We start from the raw sequence: 20436 nt of genomic DNA, 5'->3' as shown, positions 1-20436 counted from the left end.
GCTGAACATTCCTCCCTTGAAACTCCATTGATACTGTGAAGGAGTAGTAGTTTTTCTGCATTACATGGCACCTTGATAAATATTCTGAAGCGAGGGAGCCAATAGCTATCCCTAAAATCTTGACTGAGCAAAATAAAGCCACATAGTGCCAGAAGTGTTTGTAGATTCCAAACTCAGGAACAGTTTAGGAGAAATGGCTCAGTTCTTTGCTTCTAATTTGTTCCCGTGTCAACTCTGGATCAACACTCCCCTCTACTATCAACCCCCCAACCACTCCCTCTTCATAAGGAAAGGGAAAAAAAGAAAAAGAAGGATTTCCAAATTATTTTCTCTCACTCCTACACCAAAGAAAGCAAATAGACTAGTTTCACATCAAGACTTAGTTATGTGTTTCGCCCACTCTACAAACGTGCTCTGAATGTTTGTTGCCTAATGTTTGTAGAGCCACTTAGAAGAAAGCATGTAGTACTGGCTAGTAGCTTGCTCAGGGAACACTATACTTCAGCAAATGTTTCTCTCTAGAATTGCAGAGAAAATTAAGGCTATTAGAGTGCACTGAGGATTTTGTTTAAAATTATGAAAAGTAAACAAATACATATTTTTCTATTACTTCTTAACTGAGATAAATGATAGGGCCACATACTGGATACCAAGGAGAAAAAAAGAACTAAGTAACTGCCTGTTAAGTGAGAACTGTCCATGAACTGAACGTCACCAGGATCCTTGGGGAAAAAATCATACTGAAGAACCAGTGATCATGACTATGTCTTATTTTAGCTTTCCTATTGTACAATCAAATCATATTCTAATGTAGGTAGTATTTGACCATTTCAAAGTTTGAGTTGTGGGACTGAAGTTCAGAGGAATACACACTTAAAAACATATAGCTGAAACACAAGAGTTTTAATGCCAACAAATTCTCTCCAGCTGGATGTAAAAAGGCTTAACGAAAGTAATCTATGGTAAGCAGTACAAGTTTCCTCCTCTGAGATGCATCTACTTCTTTGCTCCAACATGGAAATTGTACCTCTGTACTTTGTTTTAAGAGAGTGTTAGAAAATCATTTTTTCTATCATATAAATAAATAATAAGAAAAAGTTCTTCATGACACTTTCAAGAATTTCTTTTTTATATAGCGGTATAAGGGATAAAGAATAGGAATGGAGAGGCAGAAGTTAATGATCTAAAAGAGAAGTGTCTTACAGGAAGTCCATAATCTGTGTTAGTTTTCTTTTAAATCAGAACAAATTTAAATATATTTTAGAACACTGGGAAGCAACATCAACAATGAAGTTTCCCAGTTAATTGAATAACAGGGGACGTGACCTTGAATGAACAGTGTACTACTGTAAATACACTCATGAAAGCCCGAGGTTCTAGCAGACTATTTAGTGTTAAAAGAAAAAAAAAAAAAGATGCTTGAGATTTGTCTAGAATATATTCTTTATTATTCTGTGGTCTGTGTAAATTTTAATACATGATTGAATTTCTACATTGTTTTCTTAGTTTCAGCACATGCTGGTCTCTCCAATCCACTGAAGTGCACCTTTATTATGTACAGTCAGTATTTTTGAAATATTGCATATGCATCTATGAACTTATAAAAACAACATGAAAGGAAAATTGTTGCCATAAAACTGATCAAAAGTTAGGTAAAACAGTAGGTAAAAAAGCTAGGTAAAACAGTCAATCACTCTTTAGTGTGTTATGGCTTTGCACAAATATCAGATGTCAAAACAAACAATCTATGATGCTTTTTATTAAAGGCACTTACTGTTCTTCAGATGCTCCTTCAAATTTAACTCTCTTGCATTAAAAAGCATATCTCTTGGATCATACTTTGATTAAACAGTCCGAAAAGGCAGTATTATAAGAGGAAGAAAAGGGGTTTTGCATTAAAATACAAAAATATCAAGAATTAACACACACTTTAAAATAGGTTTTGGTCCTTTTAAAATAGGCAATTGCATTCAGACAATAGTGATTTCTACTCCTAGATGCTCACAAAATAGTATCCCCAAAAATGAAGTCTTCCAGTTCCAGCGTATGGATATGTCTAAGTTGGGTAGATCACCCTCTAACCATCCCCAACAAAGATAGAGCTTTTCAAAACTAACTAGTGCTCCACTTTGGCTGTGAAGGAAGAGAATCTCAAAACAGCATTAGGTATGCACATACTAGCAAGCCTACAATTCTGTGTCCCTGTATCTGGATGGCTGTCCATAATACCCCTTCTTGGAGTGGTCTGATAGCTGTCGACGGTATTCCTCCTCTTCCTCTGCATCGCTGCCATAACTACCTTGTTTCTCTAGGTAAGGTCTGGTAGGAGGTTTCTGGGGTTCTGGAGGTCTAGAGCTAACAGCGAGAGGAAAAGAGAGAGAGAGAGAATGCTTACTTCCATTCTGAAATCTGAAAGAACAATTATATTCAGTATAGGGAGTACAGAGAGTATATATTTTATTGCCGTGTATAACCTGGGAAGGTGCAGAGAACAAATTAAGTCCCTTCTAGCCTGTTCTACCAAAATCAGCATTTGCATAGCCATGGTAAGCCTGTCTGGAGAGACATCTTATTGCTGTTAAGCAGAGCTTGATGATCCAAATCTGATTCCCAGAACACACCTGGAAGAATGCTAAATTTACAGACATTAAAAAACCCATCCAACTGAAGAGTTTCGGAGCTTTTGGAGTCATTTCCTGAGCAGAAAGAGGTTTTCAGGCATTGCTGCTACCCCAGTTGTGAACAAAGCTGGCTAACACTTTCCTCATGCACCACTTTAAGCACCACATTCTTTCTAAGCCTGCTTTCTCTTTTGTATCTGCAGTCTCCTGCCACTAGGTATGCCAGGTCTGAAGACTCCCTGTGTGACATATTTCTTAAATTGGTACCCTTCTCTGCCCACTCAAGGCTCTCTCTATAGCTGGGCATACTTAAAGCTGGGCAGAAAAAACCCCACACATTTGCTTTTTATATATTGTGGTGCTACTTATTTAATGTGGCATGAAGCAGGTACATAAAAATAAGATCTACCAGGAAAAGGAAGGGCATTTCACCAGTTTCGAGAGTTACGATCTTTCAGATCCCATATTGTACAAAACCAAGATGTCACTCATCCCTCTCATATCCCCTCAGTGCTTGAACACTCCTCCTAGGACAGTCATTAAAGTTCCTCTAAAAAGGCAATACCACTGATTTCTGTAAGTAGTCAAATAGTCTGAATATCTGGTTAAACAAGACTTTTTATTACTTTCTAAAAAGCCTCTAAAGCTCTATAAACCCCAGCATGCTTACTGTCTTGAACCTACCAAGAAAACCCTGAAATTATCCCTTTTTTGATTTCCCCTTTTTCATTTTAGATTATATACCATGATACCAAAGGAACTGATTCATTAGAAAAAAAGTCTCATTTCCACTGGCTACCACTAAGAGGCAAGAAAAACTAAGTTCTCCAGAGCAGAAAACAAGATCCATCATATGGTGTATTAGTTCTTGCATAGGTGACCATCCAAGGTGACCATACAAATACATGCTTTTTCAGGGGTAAGATGATGCACTGGGCAACCAATTCAAAACTCACTGAAATTTAATGAAAGACTCTCTGACTTTAATGAGACTCCAGTTAGATTCAATAGAACAGAGTTCTCTCCCCAGTTGTGCCTTGATGAGTGACCTCAGGCAAGTTTCATATTCAGTCTCCCTACCCGCACAATACATCTGTAACTGAACAAGCATTTTAAAGTAATTAAGTATTATTAAGTAATTAAAACAGCACCTATAGACTAACAATCACTAAGTCTCTAGAACAGAAAGAATAGACATCAGAGGACATTAAGTGCTGAAAAGCTTCTGAGTGAGACTAACTGGGGCAAAAAAAAGGCTCTGAAAATCACTCAGTAGAAGAATATAGTGTTTCTTCCTAAGTAATTCAAAAACTATAAATGAGCTAAAAGAAAAGAGATCTTGAAAACCAAGAAGAGTTCTCTGAAATTCTACCTCACTTTTACAGCAATTTTTGAGGAACACCACAACAAAGCAATATACCAATTGCTGGCAGGATTATTTGTATGAGTAAAAACTGGCAAGATCCTCTTGCTAATGAAGTAAGCAATCCAGACAGAATGCTTTAAACTGGATGCACCTTACCTTATGGGTTGGGGCCAGTTCTGATCTGACTTCTGTGTTTTGATGGGAACAGCATAAATATCCGGGTGCTTCTGGGCTATTTCAAGCTTTAAAAGAAAGCAGAAGAAAATAACTGTTCTTTTTTAAATCTATCCATCAGAAATCCTGGACTGACTAATGCAGGTCACAGCTACATCTGAAACAATTAAGGCACAAACTGCTAACTGATCCTACTTCTATTCTGACATGATATAATCTTCTGCTAGAGTATGATTTCAAAACACATGTGAAAACAATGGATTGCCAAAAGCAATAGGATTTTCAAAAGTTTGCTTGCTATAGCTACAATAGAAAGGCTTAACGTATGTCCTATTTTTTACATCCAACAGTCCTCCCTCCAGAAGTAACATGATGCAAGGGCATGATTTTCATTCTCAGTGAGTGGGAAAGGACATTGGAAAGGACAGCAAGGGGAGTGTGCATCGCTTCATACCCTGGCATTTTGGGCCTCTTGTAGCTCTTGCATTCTTTGTATCCTTGCCTTATGATCCATCTCCTCAAATATTTTGACTTTCTTCAGTACAGATTTTGGAGTGTTCTCTTGTTCACCTCCTTCCTCTTCCAACTTTTCCTCCTCTTCCTCTGTGGGTGGGACTGCTGGTTGAGAGTTTCTCATGATAGGACGCCCAAAGACAGGTTTCATAGAAACAGGCGGTGGTACTGGTTTAGCTGATACAGTTGAAGCCTCACTGCTGACAGCGATGCTACTTGGTTTGGAATCATAGTTCTTGGGAAAATCATACAGATCCTCTTTGCTTTGTAACTTCCCCTGTAAATATGAAAACCACAAAGTTTCTATGAGCAATTCCAGAACCTTCAAATGAAGGTTTGAATTGGAAGTCAGTAATTTTGCCTATGTATTTAAACAGCATCTATCTTTGTCCAAAGCAATACTTGAAAGGTATTTGAACTGCTACAACATTTTCTCCAGACAGTCATACACCAAATCTGATGTGTACATCAAAATGTAGAAGAGTATCACATTTAGATATATTTGTCACATTCTTTAAAGATTTCCAGAACTACAGTATGTGGGAGGGGATAGCACAGAGAAGGGGTAACTCCCGGATGAAGAATAGATTTGTCAGTACTACTGAAAGTAGAATATCACCACCTGGAGTTTAGTAGTGCACAGGACCTAAGACTATTTCTGTTCCATCTTTATTTCCCTTACATGTAGTTCTAATCTGCCCAATCCCCATTACCAAAGCATACCTGAATGTATTTTGAACAATTGTGAATTGCAAAAATAGAAGTTGGTCTCCAAGCAACATTAATCTTTTTCTTTATTATTCCTGAGCAAGGTTTGAATAGCTAGTTTTAACAAAGTCTATTGATGGAGATTGATTTCAAAGATGGCAGATTCTATTTCTGTGCTGCACAATTATGGCCATCAGAAATGTTTTTCTGATGGTTAACCTAAGTTTGTTCTTGCTGCTCTAAAAAGGTTCCTTTACATTTTTAACAGACACAGAAAGAAGTCTACCTCCTTATTCTCTGTAGAGATCACACATATTTGAGGAGAACTGTATTCCATTCAGTTTTCTCTCTGCTGGACTCTGCAACACATGCATTCATTCATTCTTTCCACACTGGTCGTGTTTTCTAGTCTCTGACAATTCTTGGGTCTCTCTAATGTGCCACTCTGGAAGGTTCTCTAAACAGAAAAACTTTGCATTCAGATTTGTTTCTACAAGCATACCTTAGGTGGTTCAGGCTTGAATGCTGGAGGTGGACTAGGTTCTCTAAGGATCTCCCTGCTACCAGCCTTTCTCATCTGAGCTCTTGGTTCTGGGCTAGATTTCTTTAAACTCTGTGAAAGAAAATAAATTAGAGAGATAAATTAAGAGAGACAAATTCACCGCAGGATCTAGTAATTCAATCATTTTTGATCTGTTTCATGTTTACTATTTTGGGAACTGTAACCAGGAGTCAAATGACTGTCAGTATCCTGATCACAATCATTGGAGAGGTAATTGCAAAATTCAAGGTGACAAGGCATCATCAGGAAACCTATAGAGTTAGGCAGAAAAACATAGCTATTATTACTTTTGCTCAACAGAATGTACCTTTAAAATGCTATTAGAGGTAAGATAATACAGCAGCTAAAAATCAGACTGTTGCCAGCAGCAATTGCAAGAGGAATCTTCCTCTTTTATTTTTAAACCATATACAGAGGGCTTTCTGAAAATCCAAAGTGCAGCCTGGCTCAAAATCCAGGCATCCCACCTCCTCGTGATGCACAGGCTCTGAGGATCGGCTAACAGATGAAATCCTTGGTTCATCCAAGGGCTCGTCAAGTTCATTGTCAGTGTATGCACCTCCTTCTCCATCTGTATCTTCTAAATCACTGATCAGCCTGCTGTCACAACTCAAATAGTCAGCACCCATTGCAGTAAGGTAAGACATGCGATCATCAGCATCATCTTCCATACCATCCATCTACAGAGAAGTACATAAGAATTAAAAGAAGTAAGAAATAAATTTAAAGACTAAAGAAATAAGAATTAGAGTCTAGCTAGGTCTTAATATCATGCTAAAGCACTCCTTAAGAAATTAATTTACAGAACAGAGAGAAACTCTACTCCAGAATGAAAAAAGAAAGTCCTGTAGTCCTTACCACATTCTCCCCTAGCCACAGCATTAGTGACGAAAGCTCCAAAGTATAACAGAAAGAACAATAATAAATCAGTTTTGGTTACCAAAAAAGACATCAAGTGACTACTCGTTCAATCTATCCAGCACAGGCAAACAACATTTTGAGCAATTATTACTGGTAAGAGATGATCTTCAGACATCTGCACAGCTTAGTACATACAGTATGTACTGATTGCCTACCTTTCCTTCTGATACCCATACTGCTTCACCTTGCTGTTGCTGAATTGTATCTTTTAGACTACCATACCAGCTATCATTGGCTGAATTCAAATTGATGGTGGCTGTAAAAAAAGAAAGAAAAAGTATACATATGCAGCAAATGCAATGCAATACTTTTTCTAGTCCTTTCTATTTAATGTTTTTTGTTTTGGTAATGTGGTAAACAACCATTTCATTTAAATTGCTGACAAAGGCACAGTATTTCTGTTTGTATTGTTGGTTCACTCCCAAAGCCTATTGAATCACTTATTCATCATCTTTTAATGACAGTATACTGAGTCCCAATCTCTTTTATATTAAAATATGGCAAGACAAGGAACTTTGAAAAGAAGACAGGGAAGAGATTACTCATGACCATGTCTTCACACCCCTTTAGTTATAGCCTACATATGATTTAATATGCAGGGCAGCAAGTGGACTTGCACATTCACGTTCACAGTTCTCTTGGTAAGCCAGCTGGACACACATTCTTCCTTACCTGTAAAGAGGTGGGAGCAAGTTTTCTTCAGCTTGTTTGCTTGCTCATAAAGCTTTTTTGAGCTCTTGTTAGATGTGGAACATAGCCTTTGTCTCATGGTTTTCACACCCTGCTTACTGTCTGGGTTAAAGAAGACTACAATTGGAAACCATTGGGTATAATTTAGCAGATCCACTGCTTTAGGAGTCACATCCAACAGAGCATGTTTATCCTGTTAACAAGAAAGCTCACATCAGTGTTCTCCTTCAGGAGGACAAGAGGTGCTGATGAGATGGAGAGGGAATATGGCAGTCTAGGAAAACTAGGATGTTTTCTTCCAAATAAGGTCATAACTAGTTGGATTTTTTTCCACAGTATATCCCATTCAGGAAACACAGCAGGCACCTTTTTCTCTTCAGATCTATTTTTTGAACGGTTTTTGCCTGAATGTCCACATTATTGTGTTAATAAAATAACTCTCACGTTAATTAAAGTATACCTATTCCCCATTCATGTTCTTTAAGTAGGAGGTGAAAGTTAACTAACCTCTCTCTGTACCTGTCCCCACCACAGCTTCCACTGCCACAGCTGTTCTGGGTTGCCATCTGCGGACTTTTATCTACACTAATAGATTGTTTCTGAGCTACCTATAGCGCCCAGATGGATGGGATTTTCAAACGTGCTCCAGGAGGTCCTTCTCATTTAACTGAGCTCTGAAGAGATTTCTGCATGACATTCCAGTCCCTATGGCACTGATTTTATTGGGCTCAGGATGATAAGCTGCAGAGTAGGCACTTTTTGCCTAAATTTTTTTTTTTGGCTTCTTGATTACCACCTATTTACTTCATCTCTAAACAGTATTTTAAGAAGTATTTAAGACTGACAATGCAGTCACAGCAAAAACCACTTAGTTATCACAGTCATTTCCTGTTCAGTGAACACAGTAATAACTCTGAGGTAAACTAAAATGTTAAATTTTTGATGACGCTATGAGCAAGTAGAGCACTGAATGACAGTAAGGGCTACACTAGCAAATTCAGAAAGTATACAACAGAGCACAGATGCCCCTCTGTTCAAATTTAGAGTAGACAAAGGAGAAGTTAACTTCTAATATCAGGTTCACTCTCCCACTTGGCAGACAGCTACTGAAATAATAAAAAAAATTGTTGTTCAATACATTTCGGAACAGCCTCCTCCTTAAGCCACATCTGCTTAATGCAAAAACAAACACAGTGAATACCTGAGGACACTCCAAGTTTTAGGAGCAAACAAATCCAATAATATGCATTTGAGTGTAAGCAATTTTCACAGAGATATACTCTACCTGCTCAATGATTTGCCTCACAGTGTTCAAGCGCACTACCCCAGTTGACTTCTCCGAACCTGCATCTCTGGGTTCTGTCTCTGCAAAGAAAATATTTTATCTTATCTACAGTAACTGTGAGTAAGTGATTCTCCAATTACCCATCCTCCCACTTAAAGATAATAAATAAGCTATTTTAAAAGGAGGACTTACTTGCAGTCTGGTACAGGTGAGGCAAGTCATTTGACAACTTCTCCATAGCTACATCTGCAATAGGGCCAAATATCACCACAGGTCTCTTAAAACCAGCTGAAAGAAAAATATTTAGAGAAAAGACAGTTATCAGACTGGCTTTTCTATCTATGTATAAATAGATATGAAGAGCCTCGATTACTGTAAAATGTTATGGATACTTTAAGATATTCAAAACACCCATTTTACAAAGTTTTATGTCCTGGAAGTTTGCACAAGAGCCTAACTCTCTTCCATACAGAAAGCTATTTTTATCAGTGGGGAAAGCATAAGAGATTGTTTTAATTAAAGATATGGAGAAGGACAGAAAACAAAAAATAGATGAGCCCTCATATTCCTTCTAATGATGATGGGCTGAGAGGATTCTACACTCTGAAAACACACAGCACATCTTCAGTAGTCTTCCCATCTAGCAAAATAGGCTGAACCTTCTTTCAGCACAGTGGGATTTGTGTGAATAAAACTACAAATGCTTAACTAGCTGCAGGGCAACCTGCAGAAGCAAAGAAATGCAAATTCTGTTATGTTTTGTAAAAACATGTGCAATCACAGCCCTCCTAAGTCAATAGGGAAGGCCATTCCATTGCTCAGTCTTTATCTTGGCATTTGGGAGCTCCCTGAAAATACTTCTTACTATTTTGTTCCACAGTGCTGACATGTGCGTATACCCAGGAAATTATCTTGACCTGCCCAACATGACTAGTACTATAGCTAATTTAGAGTCAGAGATGAACTACATCAAAATCAATTACATTTGGACAATCTACTGAAGATACATGGATTTTATTTTCTCTGAAGATATTGTTAAATGGTGTTTATGAGCAAGCTAATGTCTCATGCATATGTATTGTACTTGCAGAGCTAGCCTAGAGGAGACTGCGGAAACAATAAAACCTTTTGTATTTTTCCTTTTTCATTTTAAATTCTGAAGTTGGCAAATATAATTTGGAGGCAAAGGACAGCAACAATGTATGCCATTGAAGCAGTTAAAAAAGCTCAGAAGATTTCTTCTAGTAGTTAATAACACCCAGAAATTTGCATCCTGATAAAAATGTCATTTCTTTCTGTTGCTCAAATTTAACCCCAAAGCTCGAGGTGTTTGAAAGCACTTACTTAGCTGACCAAACATTTGGGCACTAACACAACCAGCAATAAACAGGCAGCAGGTTCTCACCAGTTGACTTACCCTCGCGCAACTGAACTCTCTCATAAGCTGGGAATTTTGTGCTCACAGATGCAATAGCTGTCAGATCTTCACGACTCTTCCTCAGGTTCTTCTTCACTCCGGATCGCTGGCCACGTGTTCTCCAGAAGTCTGCCCTGTCACTTGAGCCATCCTTCTGGGCATTTTGAACACTAGCCATCTGCTCAGCTCTGACAGAGAAAACACAAAGTTAATTTGTACAGAGCTAGTCAAAAAGGGCAAAAAGTCCAAAGAACTATGAATTTTGAATCCACACAGATAATTTGGCAGGTAGGCAGCTATGTGGGGAGAAAAGAGTAGAGAAATCCAGGCTCTGTGGCCTTGAAGCAAACACAGTTAGAGTCATCATGATGCTCTGACTCACCACAGCTGCAAGACTGAAGGGCAGGAGTCAGTTCACAGCCCTTAAACTGCTAATACAAGCACAAATAAAAGAAGGCAGCTGCACAGATATGGTGAGAGTGCAACTCAAAACTGATGGCCTAAAAACTTACTATCATCCTCTTCTCCACCAGGCTTCCTAAGTTAAGTCACTCTAGCACACAAAGGAAGGCCTCTCGAGTCAGGTCAGTATAACAGAGAGGACACAATGCACTAACCAGGAGAAGCGGTAGGCTGGGAGATGGGTAGGAAATCATGGAAGAAGCATATTTCAGGAACTTCTGTACAATGGAATTGAGAGATTTTTTTTTAAATCATGACCTCACTGAAGAACTTAAAAGCTACAGTCTAAAAATACCTTTACTGTTTTTTTTGGCTGATGAATTTTAATATGCACTCATTCAGCCTGTCTACCATAAACTTATAGTAATACCTTACATTAACTTTGACTGGAGGAGTGTATCTAAGCAAAAAATATTGTTCGTGTTTAGTCCATATTTCACACAAAAATAACCACTTACAGAATCAAAGAAATGTTAGCCTTAAAAAAAAACTCTTAAAACATTTTCCCTAAGAGTATACATAAAAAGTCGAAGTACTAGATGTTACCCCTTCTCTGTGCTATCCCCTCCCACATACTGTAGTTCTGGAAATCTTTAAAGAATGTGACAAATATATCTAAATGTGATACTCTTCTACATTTTGATGTACACATCAGATTTGGTGTATGACTGTCTGGAGAAAATGTTTCAGTTTTCTTCCCTTCCTTCAGCAGAAAATCCTTGTACACACAGTAGTGAACTTGCTGTTTTTTTTTGTTTTTTTTTGTTTTTTTTTTTTACTGTTTTCAAGAAACAAAGCTCCCCCCACCTGATTTTGTAGAAGATGAACCGAAGCAGCTAGCTGAAAAGGCTCAGCTGATAGCTAAGTCAAAAGCTGTGGAGTCAGGAGAGAATTTGGGAGGAAAGGAGGGGGGCACCAAGGAGAAACAGTCCATAGCAGACAAAGCACACCACCCTTTTGCAACACGAGTAACAAACTAGCTGGTGAAGGCCAGACAGCTTGTTCCAGCTGCACGGCGGAGGAGGGAGCGATACGGAGGTATCGCGGTCCGCCCCTGACCGCAAAGGGTTGCATACCGAAAAAATAATTGCTGCTCACGGACTAACTGTTGACCTATAGTGCCCCTGGCCTCATTACCCCTGATTACCATATTAAAAATCACGCCCTTTGCTGCATAACGATATGTAAATAAGGGGGGCATATCCCCAACAACCACGCAAACAGCAATCTGGCCAATGCAGTATGACTGCCGCACTTCCACATCCCACCTTCAGCAACTATAAAGCAGAGAACAGCCCACTAAAGTTTTGGGAAGGGAAGAAAACTGAACCCCCGACCTGTTCACCGGAGACTGCTGATGAGCGAGCCTCCTTCTGCCTCCCCCAGACAGGGACGCCTCTTTGGTAAGACTTGCGCCTCCGACAACGCCGGATGTTACCCGGGAAAATATATTATTATTGAAAGTGCTTAATTGTTAGTTTGAGCTCAAAGAAAGAAAATTTGTAGCAGCAAGTGCATTTATCAATGGCAATTCCAAACCTGTTGCATCTGTCGCTTCAATAAATTCTTATTCTTTTCTACTTTGCAAAACTGGCTCAGGGAAAGTCCTTGAACAGGGGGCTCTGGCAGGCAAACGTAAATTACCAAGATAAGGAAGGGCCTTTCATCCCTCCCTTCACCGCGACAGTAAAAAAATTGGCATAGTCAGCAGGATTGCCATGGATAAACTGCTGCATAAATATAAGTGTGCACCATCCCAAGCAGCGAAAGAATGGGCCCAGAAATTTTGGAAAGATGAAGATAAAGTGGTAGAGCGAATAGAGCAGTGTAGAAGCCAGCAGAAGATCAAGAAGGGTAAAGGAAAAGGAATTATTTGTGCGGTATTGGGGGCTTGCTTATCTTGCGCGCAGAAAGAATATAAAGAGTCCTCTCCGCCCGAAAAGGTTGCAGACGTAGCATATGCCGCTTTAAGATCAGCTAACGAGGTGCTGGAAACCTCATTAGCCTTTGAAAAGGAGACTCGAGAAAAGTTGGGGACACAAGTAGACGGTCTCACAGTTGAAAACCAGAACTTAAAGGCAGAAAATAGAGAGCTGAAGATGCTGCTAGCTGCAGCGGAAAGGCAAGAGAAGCAGCTACAGGAAAAATTAGACTTACTCCTAAACCAAATGCCATCCACAGTCTTGGCTCAGCAAATTCGTAAATTAGTATGCTGCGCTGACCCTGAGACCTGGGATGGAGATATCTGGTATGACAATGACGGTAATGACTATTCGCTGGAAAGCTCCGATTGCTATACTAAAACTGAGATTGCGGATGAGGGAGATGATAACATTCATACTACTGTACAATCAATCCCTTGGTCCCCGGCGGAACTGACCAAACTGCAGGAAAAGTACTCTAGGCGGCCGGAAGAATCTGAGACCGAATACGTATGGCGAGTCTCCCTCACTGGGGGAGATCGTATCTTGCTGAGCGAAGGAGAGGCAGAGGGCTACTGGGGCCCCGGAGTGTTTCTAACCACCCCTCTGGGCGACCACAGCTATTCATTAACCGCCCGAGCCGCCTATTGGGCCGGTGGCCTAGACCCGCAGGAGCGAGGGGACCCCCTCGTTATTGAGACTACAGGCTTCTCAGACCTTGCTGCGTCTGTGCAGAAGGCAGCCTGCATACAAGCAATGTATGAGAGGGAGGCGTTAAGGAGATCCCCCATGCTGGCTCCAGTCAATCCGGCAAGGTTAACCCCCCTTATCCGTGGTCTCCCTGATAGCCTGAAAACTTATGTGGCCAATGCTCAGGATCGCATACAAACCGCTCGCGCCATGAACGCCGGCGCAGCTGCCACGCAGCCCCCGCGAAATCAGGTTCATGTGACCACCTGGAATGAATTTGTGCAAGAAATAATAAATTATGGGCGCCGTACGGGCTGGGTTGGAACTAGGCCCAGAGGATCAACTGAACCTCCCAGGCGGGTCCGCCAGGTCCGGGCTCAGCCCAGACCCAAGCCAAAATTCGACAGGGAGCGTAACGACCTTTGGCGCAGAGCACTGGCAATGGGAGTGCCGCGGCAGCTACTGCACGGCACCCCCACGGCCGACCTTCGGGCTCTGGTGCAATCCCTGAGCCGAAGGACTGACACAAGCGGGAGGGTTCAGCCAGCATGGCACGACTTGGCCCCTGGTAGGTCCACAAGCCCTCAGCCCCACAACGGGACTTAATTGACTTAATGGACACCCTGACAAAAAACTTGCACCCCAGGGAGGGCAGTGAGCCACCCTGCCCGGCAGGTGCTAGCTCCACAGTGGCCCCTTGATACTTTCTGTAGCCGCACAGGCGGGATTGACAGGGTGGTGCACGCACTCCCCCTACAATTCTCCCGTCTGGCTGCTGAGGAAACTGAATGGGCAATGGTACTAAGCAAAAGACAGTTCTGGGAAAACTGATCGGATTAGCACTAGACGGATAGTACCCACCTTCTAACATAAGTTTTGCCGGTTGGGCGACAACCGAGCATCTTTCCTTTATGTCTCCACAGGTATTTCACATGCTGGAAAATTGCACCTGGCATCAAGGACTCCCTTATACTGACTTGGAGTGCCCCCAAGGATTCAATAATTTCACTAATATCAATAACACCACATGCAATATTACCTGTAATGGCTCTGACACATCCCCTCCCAGAAATAAATATTCAGGCCCCTTTTGGGGAATTCAATTTGGAGGAGGAAAAGATGCCATACCATGGTGTCGAAACCCCTTAACTCTGCCTTATACCCAACCAATTAATACATCATGGTGTCTTACATGGAGTGATCACCTGGGGAAGACTGTCTGCTAACCCGTACCATGGGAGGCAATTGCTCTCTCAACTGTTCATGGTACGGGTTGAATAACACTCATTTCGCACCTTTCAGTTCTCCTGTACCGTCCCCTTATGCTAACCACTGCGTGTTGCAGTCTTGTCAAACCATGGTAAACTGTTCCAATTAGGAACAACAGGAGTGGGTAAAATATTATTGGCCTGTGTACACCACTTTAAAAATGGGCTGTCTGCGCCGTAACCACAGTATTAACCGCCCTAGTCTTCCCCCAGAGCATACTCCTTGCAATTCTTGCGACATCGCCACCCAAGATGCACCAGCTGGCCTAATCTGGACCTGTAGTGACAGCCATATGTATGCCACCTTATCTGCTAGGCTGCCTAACCCCCAATGTACACTAGGCATCCCCACTTTGTGCCCTGTATGGAAGAGGACCCCAGTCCGGCCCCACTGGTTTGCTCGCACAAAAAGGGAGCTGGGAGGTGAGGTTGAGGGGTGGCAGGACCCGGGAGCAGCCGTCCAAATAGCATGGGGAAGGGAAAGATTTGGGGGATTTGGGTCCGCTACGGTACGAGTGTGGTTGTGGATAAGTAAATTAGCCTACCAAGTAGAAGTTTTAGCCAACGCCACACAAGACTGCTTGTCCTTGATCAACACACAATTGCAAGCTACGACTAAGATGGTTCTCCAGAATTGCATGGTACTAGACTTGATGTTATTACACCAAAATGGGTTGTGCAGCTACCTCAACCTCTCAAGCACGGACTGCTGTGTATACATCCCAAACATCACACAGTACCTCAACACCCAACTAGAAACCATACAGCAGGTGGCCAAGGATACTCGCGAGCTCTGAGAGTCAATGAACAACAGCTGGCTGTCGAAATTGTTCGGCTGGTTTGGATTCGGTATCACCGGATGGATCCAAAGCTTGTTACAGACTGGGGTTGTCATTGTCATTGTGATCATATTGCTATGCATCACTGTTAGCTGCCTAAAAACTTTCATAAGCCGTGCTCTAGAGTTGCACTAACGGGGTGTGGGAGGTGGTGAGGAGACGCAAGTCAGTCCAGAGACATACCCATCACCCTTCCAACAGGTTATTGATACACCTGCAACTGAGAGTGGGATGTGAAAGTGGCGGCAGCCACAGGGTGGATAATGTGGAATCAGGAGAGAATTTGGGAGGAAAGGAGGGGGGCACCAAGGAGAAACAGTCCATAGCAGACAAAGCACACCACCCTTTTGCAACACGAGTAACAAACTAGCTGGTGAAGGCCAGACAGCTTGTTCCAGCTGCACGGCGGAGGAGGGAGCGATACGGAGGTATCGCGGTCCGCCCCTGACCGCAAAGGGTTGCATACCGAAAAAATAATTGCTGCTCACGGACTGTTGACCTATAGTGCCCCTGGCCTCATTACCCCTGATTACCATATTAAAAATCACACCCTTTGCTGCATAACGATATGTAAATAAGGGGGGCATATCCCCAACAACCACGCAAACAGCAATCTGGCCAATGCAGTATGACTGCCGCACTTCCACATCCCACCTTCAGCAACTATAAAGCAGAGAACAGCCCACTAAAGTTTTGGGAAGGGAAGAAAACTGAACCCCCGACCTGTTCACCGGAGACTGCTGATGAGCGAGCCTCCTTCTGCCTCCCCCAGACAGGGACGCCTCTTTGGTAAGACTTGCGCCTCCGACAACGCCGGATGTTACCCGGGAAAATATATTATTATTGAAAGTGCTTAATTGTTAGTTTGAGCTCAAAGAAAGAAAATTTGTAGCAGCAAGTGCATTTATCAATGGCAATTCCAAACCTGTTGCATCTGTCGCTTCAATAAATTCTTATTCTTTTCTACTTTGCAAAACTGGCTCAGGGAAAGTCCTTGAACAGGGGGCTCTGGCAGGCAAACATAAATTACCAAGATAAGGAAGGGCCTTCCTTCCCTCCCTTCACCACGACAGAAACTCTAGGTCTGTGTAATGCAATTTAGCGCATAGGTAACACCATCTTCTCTCATCCACTCCTTACATAATGCCAGGGTTCTAAAACCTACAGTTGTACAGACACAATTGTTGTGAAAGTAAAGACAACAATTTTTTCATTTCCTTAAGGGGAGGGGAAAAAAGGAAGAAAAGTTGTATGAGATAGGAAGCAAGATCCATTTGGAAAAAAAACAACTTACTTCTAAAAATAGGTTAGAAGACAGGAGGCCAACTTACCTGCTCTTATTTGGAATGAGGCCTTTTTCTAGTTCATTTCCAATTCTCACTGCCAGCCAGTTTCCCAGTTTGCCATCATACAGCGTATCAACTACTCTAAAGATCTCCCCTCTGGTGAATGCTAAGCTCTGTGGTGACTCTTTTTCACACTCAAAGTGGCTCCTGATGAAGAATGAATCTCCTCTGCCACAGGCCATGATGTCTCTGTAGACTAAAAGAGGAACTGCCATTTAGTTTGTCTTTTTTTTTTTTAGCCATTTGTCTGGATTCTAAAATACACAACAATGCTGAACAGCATTCTGTCCACTTTGATTTTAGCTTAGTTCCCTCAGTACTTTACACTGGAAAGAAATAGATTAACCTGTCATTTTAGCAAAGAGTTTTGAAATTTTCCCCCTTCATTCAAAAAGATAACATTCACAGCCATTGCAAGAATCTTCTATATTCATATGTATACAGCGCTTACAGCTGAGGGAAGCATGCGCTTTCACCTGGATGGCCAAACCAAAAGGCAGCGATGGTGCTTCAGTATTACAGTAGGCTGTATCTGCAAACAAGAAAGCAAGAGGCTTTGCTTGCTCATTATCTACTCATCAATTAAACTGTGCACTTGCCAGATATTATTTGACTGTGAATCCCTTATGACTGTCAAGGCACAGGAGAGAGGGAATGCGAACAGCAGATCTCAAGGATGCCAAAGAGTGAAAAGAAGAAGTGATAAGCATTAAGCTGCTACTCTTTGGGGTTAAGAGATGCTGTTTGCTGAAAATAAAAATGGCGAAGTGCTCTGATAAACACACTGCACGTGTACATCTCTACAACCCTTGTGAGATGGAAGACAGCTATTTTCTAAACTGAAAAAGAGGGCAATTAAAATGTTACCAAGAGTAGCAAGAGAGATCATTTGTTGTTTCACTGACAAAACAGAGCCTAATGTCCTCCTTACACCTCCAAAGGCTTCGTGGATACATGCACATTCAAAGCACCTACCTTCATATTTGCTCTGAGCCAATATGGTCACTGTTTCACCTTTGGGAATTTCTAAAAGGTATAAAACAGCATCTTCCCGAACAATGCCTCTAAAGTCTTGAGTGTTTACCTGATGTACAAAAAATTCAACAGTAAGAGGAATAGCCAAAGATTTTTATGTTTCATCTAAAAAGCTTTAATATCTTCTTCTTTATTGTACATTTTTTTAAAAGTCAATATAGATGTTTGTTGCAACAAAAAATATTTTAATCCATCCATTAACAGTAATCCTTCTGGAAATAGCAAGGTCCTGGATGTGCACTGATAGATTATTTCTTCTAGGAAGGAGTAAATATGGATAAATAAATAAAATACCTAAATATGGAAATAGATAGCAAATATGAAAAGATCCATTTGAAAGTATGGATATGACTGTTTCTGCACATAATGCAGTACTGGCACTGAAGTCTTACCTATTCAACAGTGCCTGCTACCAAGTGTGCTGATGTCACCCTGCTGTTTCTAAAACTCAAGACAGTACTGTAATCCAGTTTCAGCATCACTGATTCCTTCTGGTAATGTATACTACACAGGAACACAAGCTCAGATTCCCAGTGCTGGCCCTCAGTGATGTTCCTCCCTGATCCTTCTGCCAATGCTCATTGCTATTTTCATTGGATAGAGAAATGGCTGCCACTCCTTATCAGGCAAATTAAATCCAATTAAAAGCATCTGCACTTCCATTCAGCATGAACAGCAAGAAAGAATCAGGCTCTGAAAAAGAACAACTCTTTCAAAATCCACTCAGGACCATAACTTGAAGACAGGAGAAAGAGTATAGAGCAGGGACCAGGGGCCTGAGCTAAGCTTCATTGTAAATCAACAGAAATATTTTAACTGGTTCCTAAAGGCTATAGAAATCAAGGGTATCACAAGAGAGAAAACAAGCAGAAGAGAAAATGAGATTTTATCAGTGTCCTATCTGAATTTTGAGAAAAAAAGGAGAACATAGGACGACAAAAAAGGGCTAGATAAAGTGGGATCTAGAAAAATAAATCAGTTACCCAAGTAAATTCAAGAAAGATGAAAGTAAAAAGAAAAATATGCTGGCCTCAATTTCCACCCCCCAAGAGCAAGAGGAAGCATTGCATGGAGAGTTTATTCTCTTCCATCTTAAGGCGTTTTTCTTGATTAAAATTTCTGCTAGCTACCTCTTCTACAGAATTAAAAAACAAAACCAAAAAAAATAAAGCTTGACAAATAATTTGAGTTCTCCTTTATAAACTCTGATTTCAGTAAGATCCCCCTACCATACATACATACTTCAGAACCAACATCTTGACTTCCTAAGAAAATAATTTTTCCCATACTTCCATTAAGAAGCAAACAAAAAAATACAACAGTAAGTGGTTTGAACTTCTGGGGCACATGTTTATACCGATACCTTAAGAATCTGGTCTCCTTCCTGCAGTCCTTCCTGATCAGCTGAAGTGCCTTCTTGAATTCCAGCAATAAATATCCCCACATCATTTCCACCAGCCAGTCGTAGACCTACACTGTCCCCTTTCTTGAATTTCACCATCTTCGTATTAGGACTACAAGATTCATGTGCAGAAAAAGAAAGTCAGGCCAGACATTAGCCACATGATAGTAACAGGTCGTCAAGAGCAAAAAACCACAACCCTCTCAACAAAATTTTCTTAATATTCTTATCCCCTTTCTCTCACTAGATACACTATATTTACCCATGTAACTCTTCAGTGGAGGGAGAAAGCACAGTATCTAAATTTTTCAGAGGGGAAACTGAACTGGAAAGAGAGACTGAGTTACTTGCATAGATTTGGAATAAGAGCAAGATGATGAATCCTGGTTCTTGAGGTCCTGAGACAATTTTTTACCTATTGGATCCTCTCTTTCACAAAAACCCAGCTGTTCGTGTAAGTAGCCTGAGTTATAAATAATCCCACTCATTGTTTTTTCTCTATACACTTGAAAACTGTCATATAAATTAAATTTACACATATTTTCTTTGCAGCTTAATAAATATGTTTGTCAGACCACAGGAAGGTCTTCAGGTCCCTTGTAATGAGAAATATGTCCAAGAATACTCTACTGGTACATTAACAATCATACCTTTCATATTCCAAGGAGGGAGAGATTACTGGACTAGGTTCAACTTTTTTCCTGCCAGAAAAGCTGTATGCCTGAGTGACCTTCCAACACAGAGGACAGTGCTTATCTGTCAGCCTTTACTCAGTAATACCATAAGCCTATATTATAAATTCTCCTTCACCAAAATAACCACTTGATTAATTTGGATATCAGTGACAACATATGCAGAGTCCAACCCAGAGAAGATTTGAGAATATAATCCAGGTGAGAGAAAAAAACCCTCTGAGCTACTGAGTATCTTCAACACCTTATCTTTAGGCCACTCCTTATAGTCTCAGAGTCATCCCCCTTCAGTTTCTGTATTTGGAAAAATTCTTACAGAAAACACCATGGTTTTCATATTGATACAATTCACAATTTTTAGTATCTTTATTCTTAAGGGACCAACATTACCAGATTCAACTTAACCATTTATAAAAATCATCAAAAATAAAAGTAAACATTAGAAGCAATATTTTGCTCATTTCTGAGCAGACAGAGACTAGAACTAAGTAAGGATGGCACAGGCTTTGGTTTTAGGAAAAGA

At 40.8% G+C, this 20436-nt stretch overlaps 1 protein-coding gene across 3 annotated transcripts in view; it reads right to left on the bottom strand.

Moving 5' to 3' along the window:
- Positions 1-1431: 1431 nt before the first annotated feature.
- The window catches only part of TJP2 (tight junction protein 2), a 69910-nt gene continuing 50905 nt past the window's right edge, over positions 1432-20436 (bottom strand). For 2 of the 3 annotated variants that reach the window (XM_067315308.1, XM_067315309.1), the window contains 13 exons: positions 19183-19333; positions 17760-17868; positions 16770-16980; positions 10258-10445; positions 9033-9128; positions 8841-8920; positions 7538-7748; positions 7021-7121; positions 6412-6624; positions 5885-5995; positions 4616-4951; positions 4144-4229; positions 1432-2355 (listed from right to left, as the gene is read on the bottom strand). In XM_067315308.1, the coding sequence (XP_067171409.1) occupies positions 2187-2355; positions 4144-4229; positions 4616-4951; positions 5885-5995; positions 6412-6624; positions 7021-7121; positions 7538-7748; positions 8841-8920; positions 9033-9128; positions 10258-10445; positions 16770-16980; positions 17760-17868; positions 19183-19333 (2062 nt within the window). In that variant the 3' untranslated portion in view covers positions 1432-2186. The remainder of the gene's footprint in view (positions 2356-4143; positions 4230-4615; positions 4952-5884; positions 5996-6411; positions 6625-7020; positions 7122-7537; positions 7749-8840; positions 8921-9032; positions 9129-10257; positions 10446-16769; positions 16981-17759; positions 17869-19182; positions 19334-20436) is intronic. The other variant, XM_067315311.1, reaches the window with a different exon arrangement.

This window comes from Apteryx mantelli, chromosome Z (genome assembly GCF_036417845.1).
Source record: "Apteryx mantelli isolate bAptMan1 chromosome Z, bAptMan1.hap1, whole genome shotgun sequence".
Lineage (NCBI taxonomy): Eukaryota > Metazoa > Chordata > Aves > Apterygiformes > Apterygidae > Apteryx > Apteryx mantelli.
The sequence above is the reverse complement of the archived record's forward strand: the minus strand, read 5'-3'. Positions and strand labels throughout refer to the sequence as shown.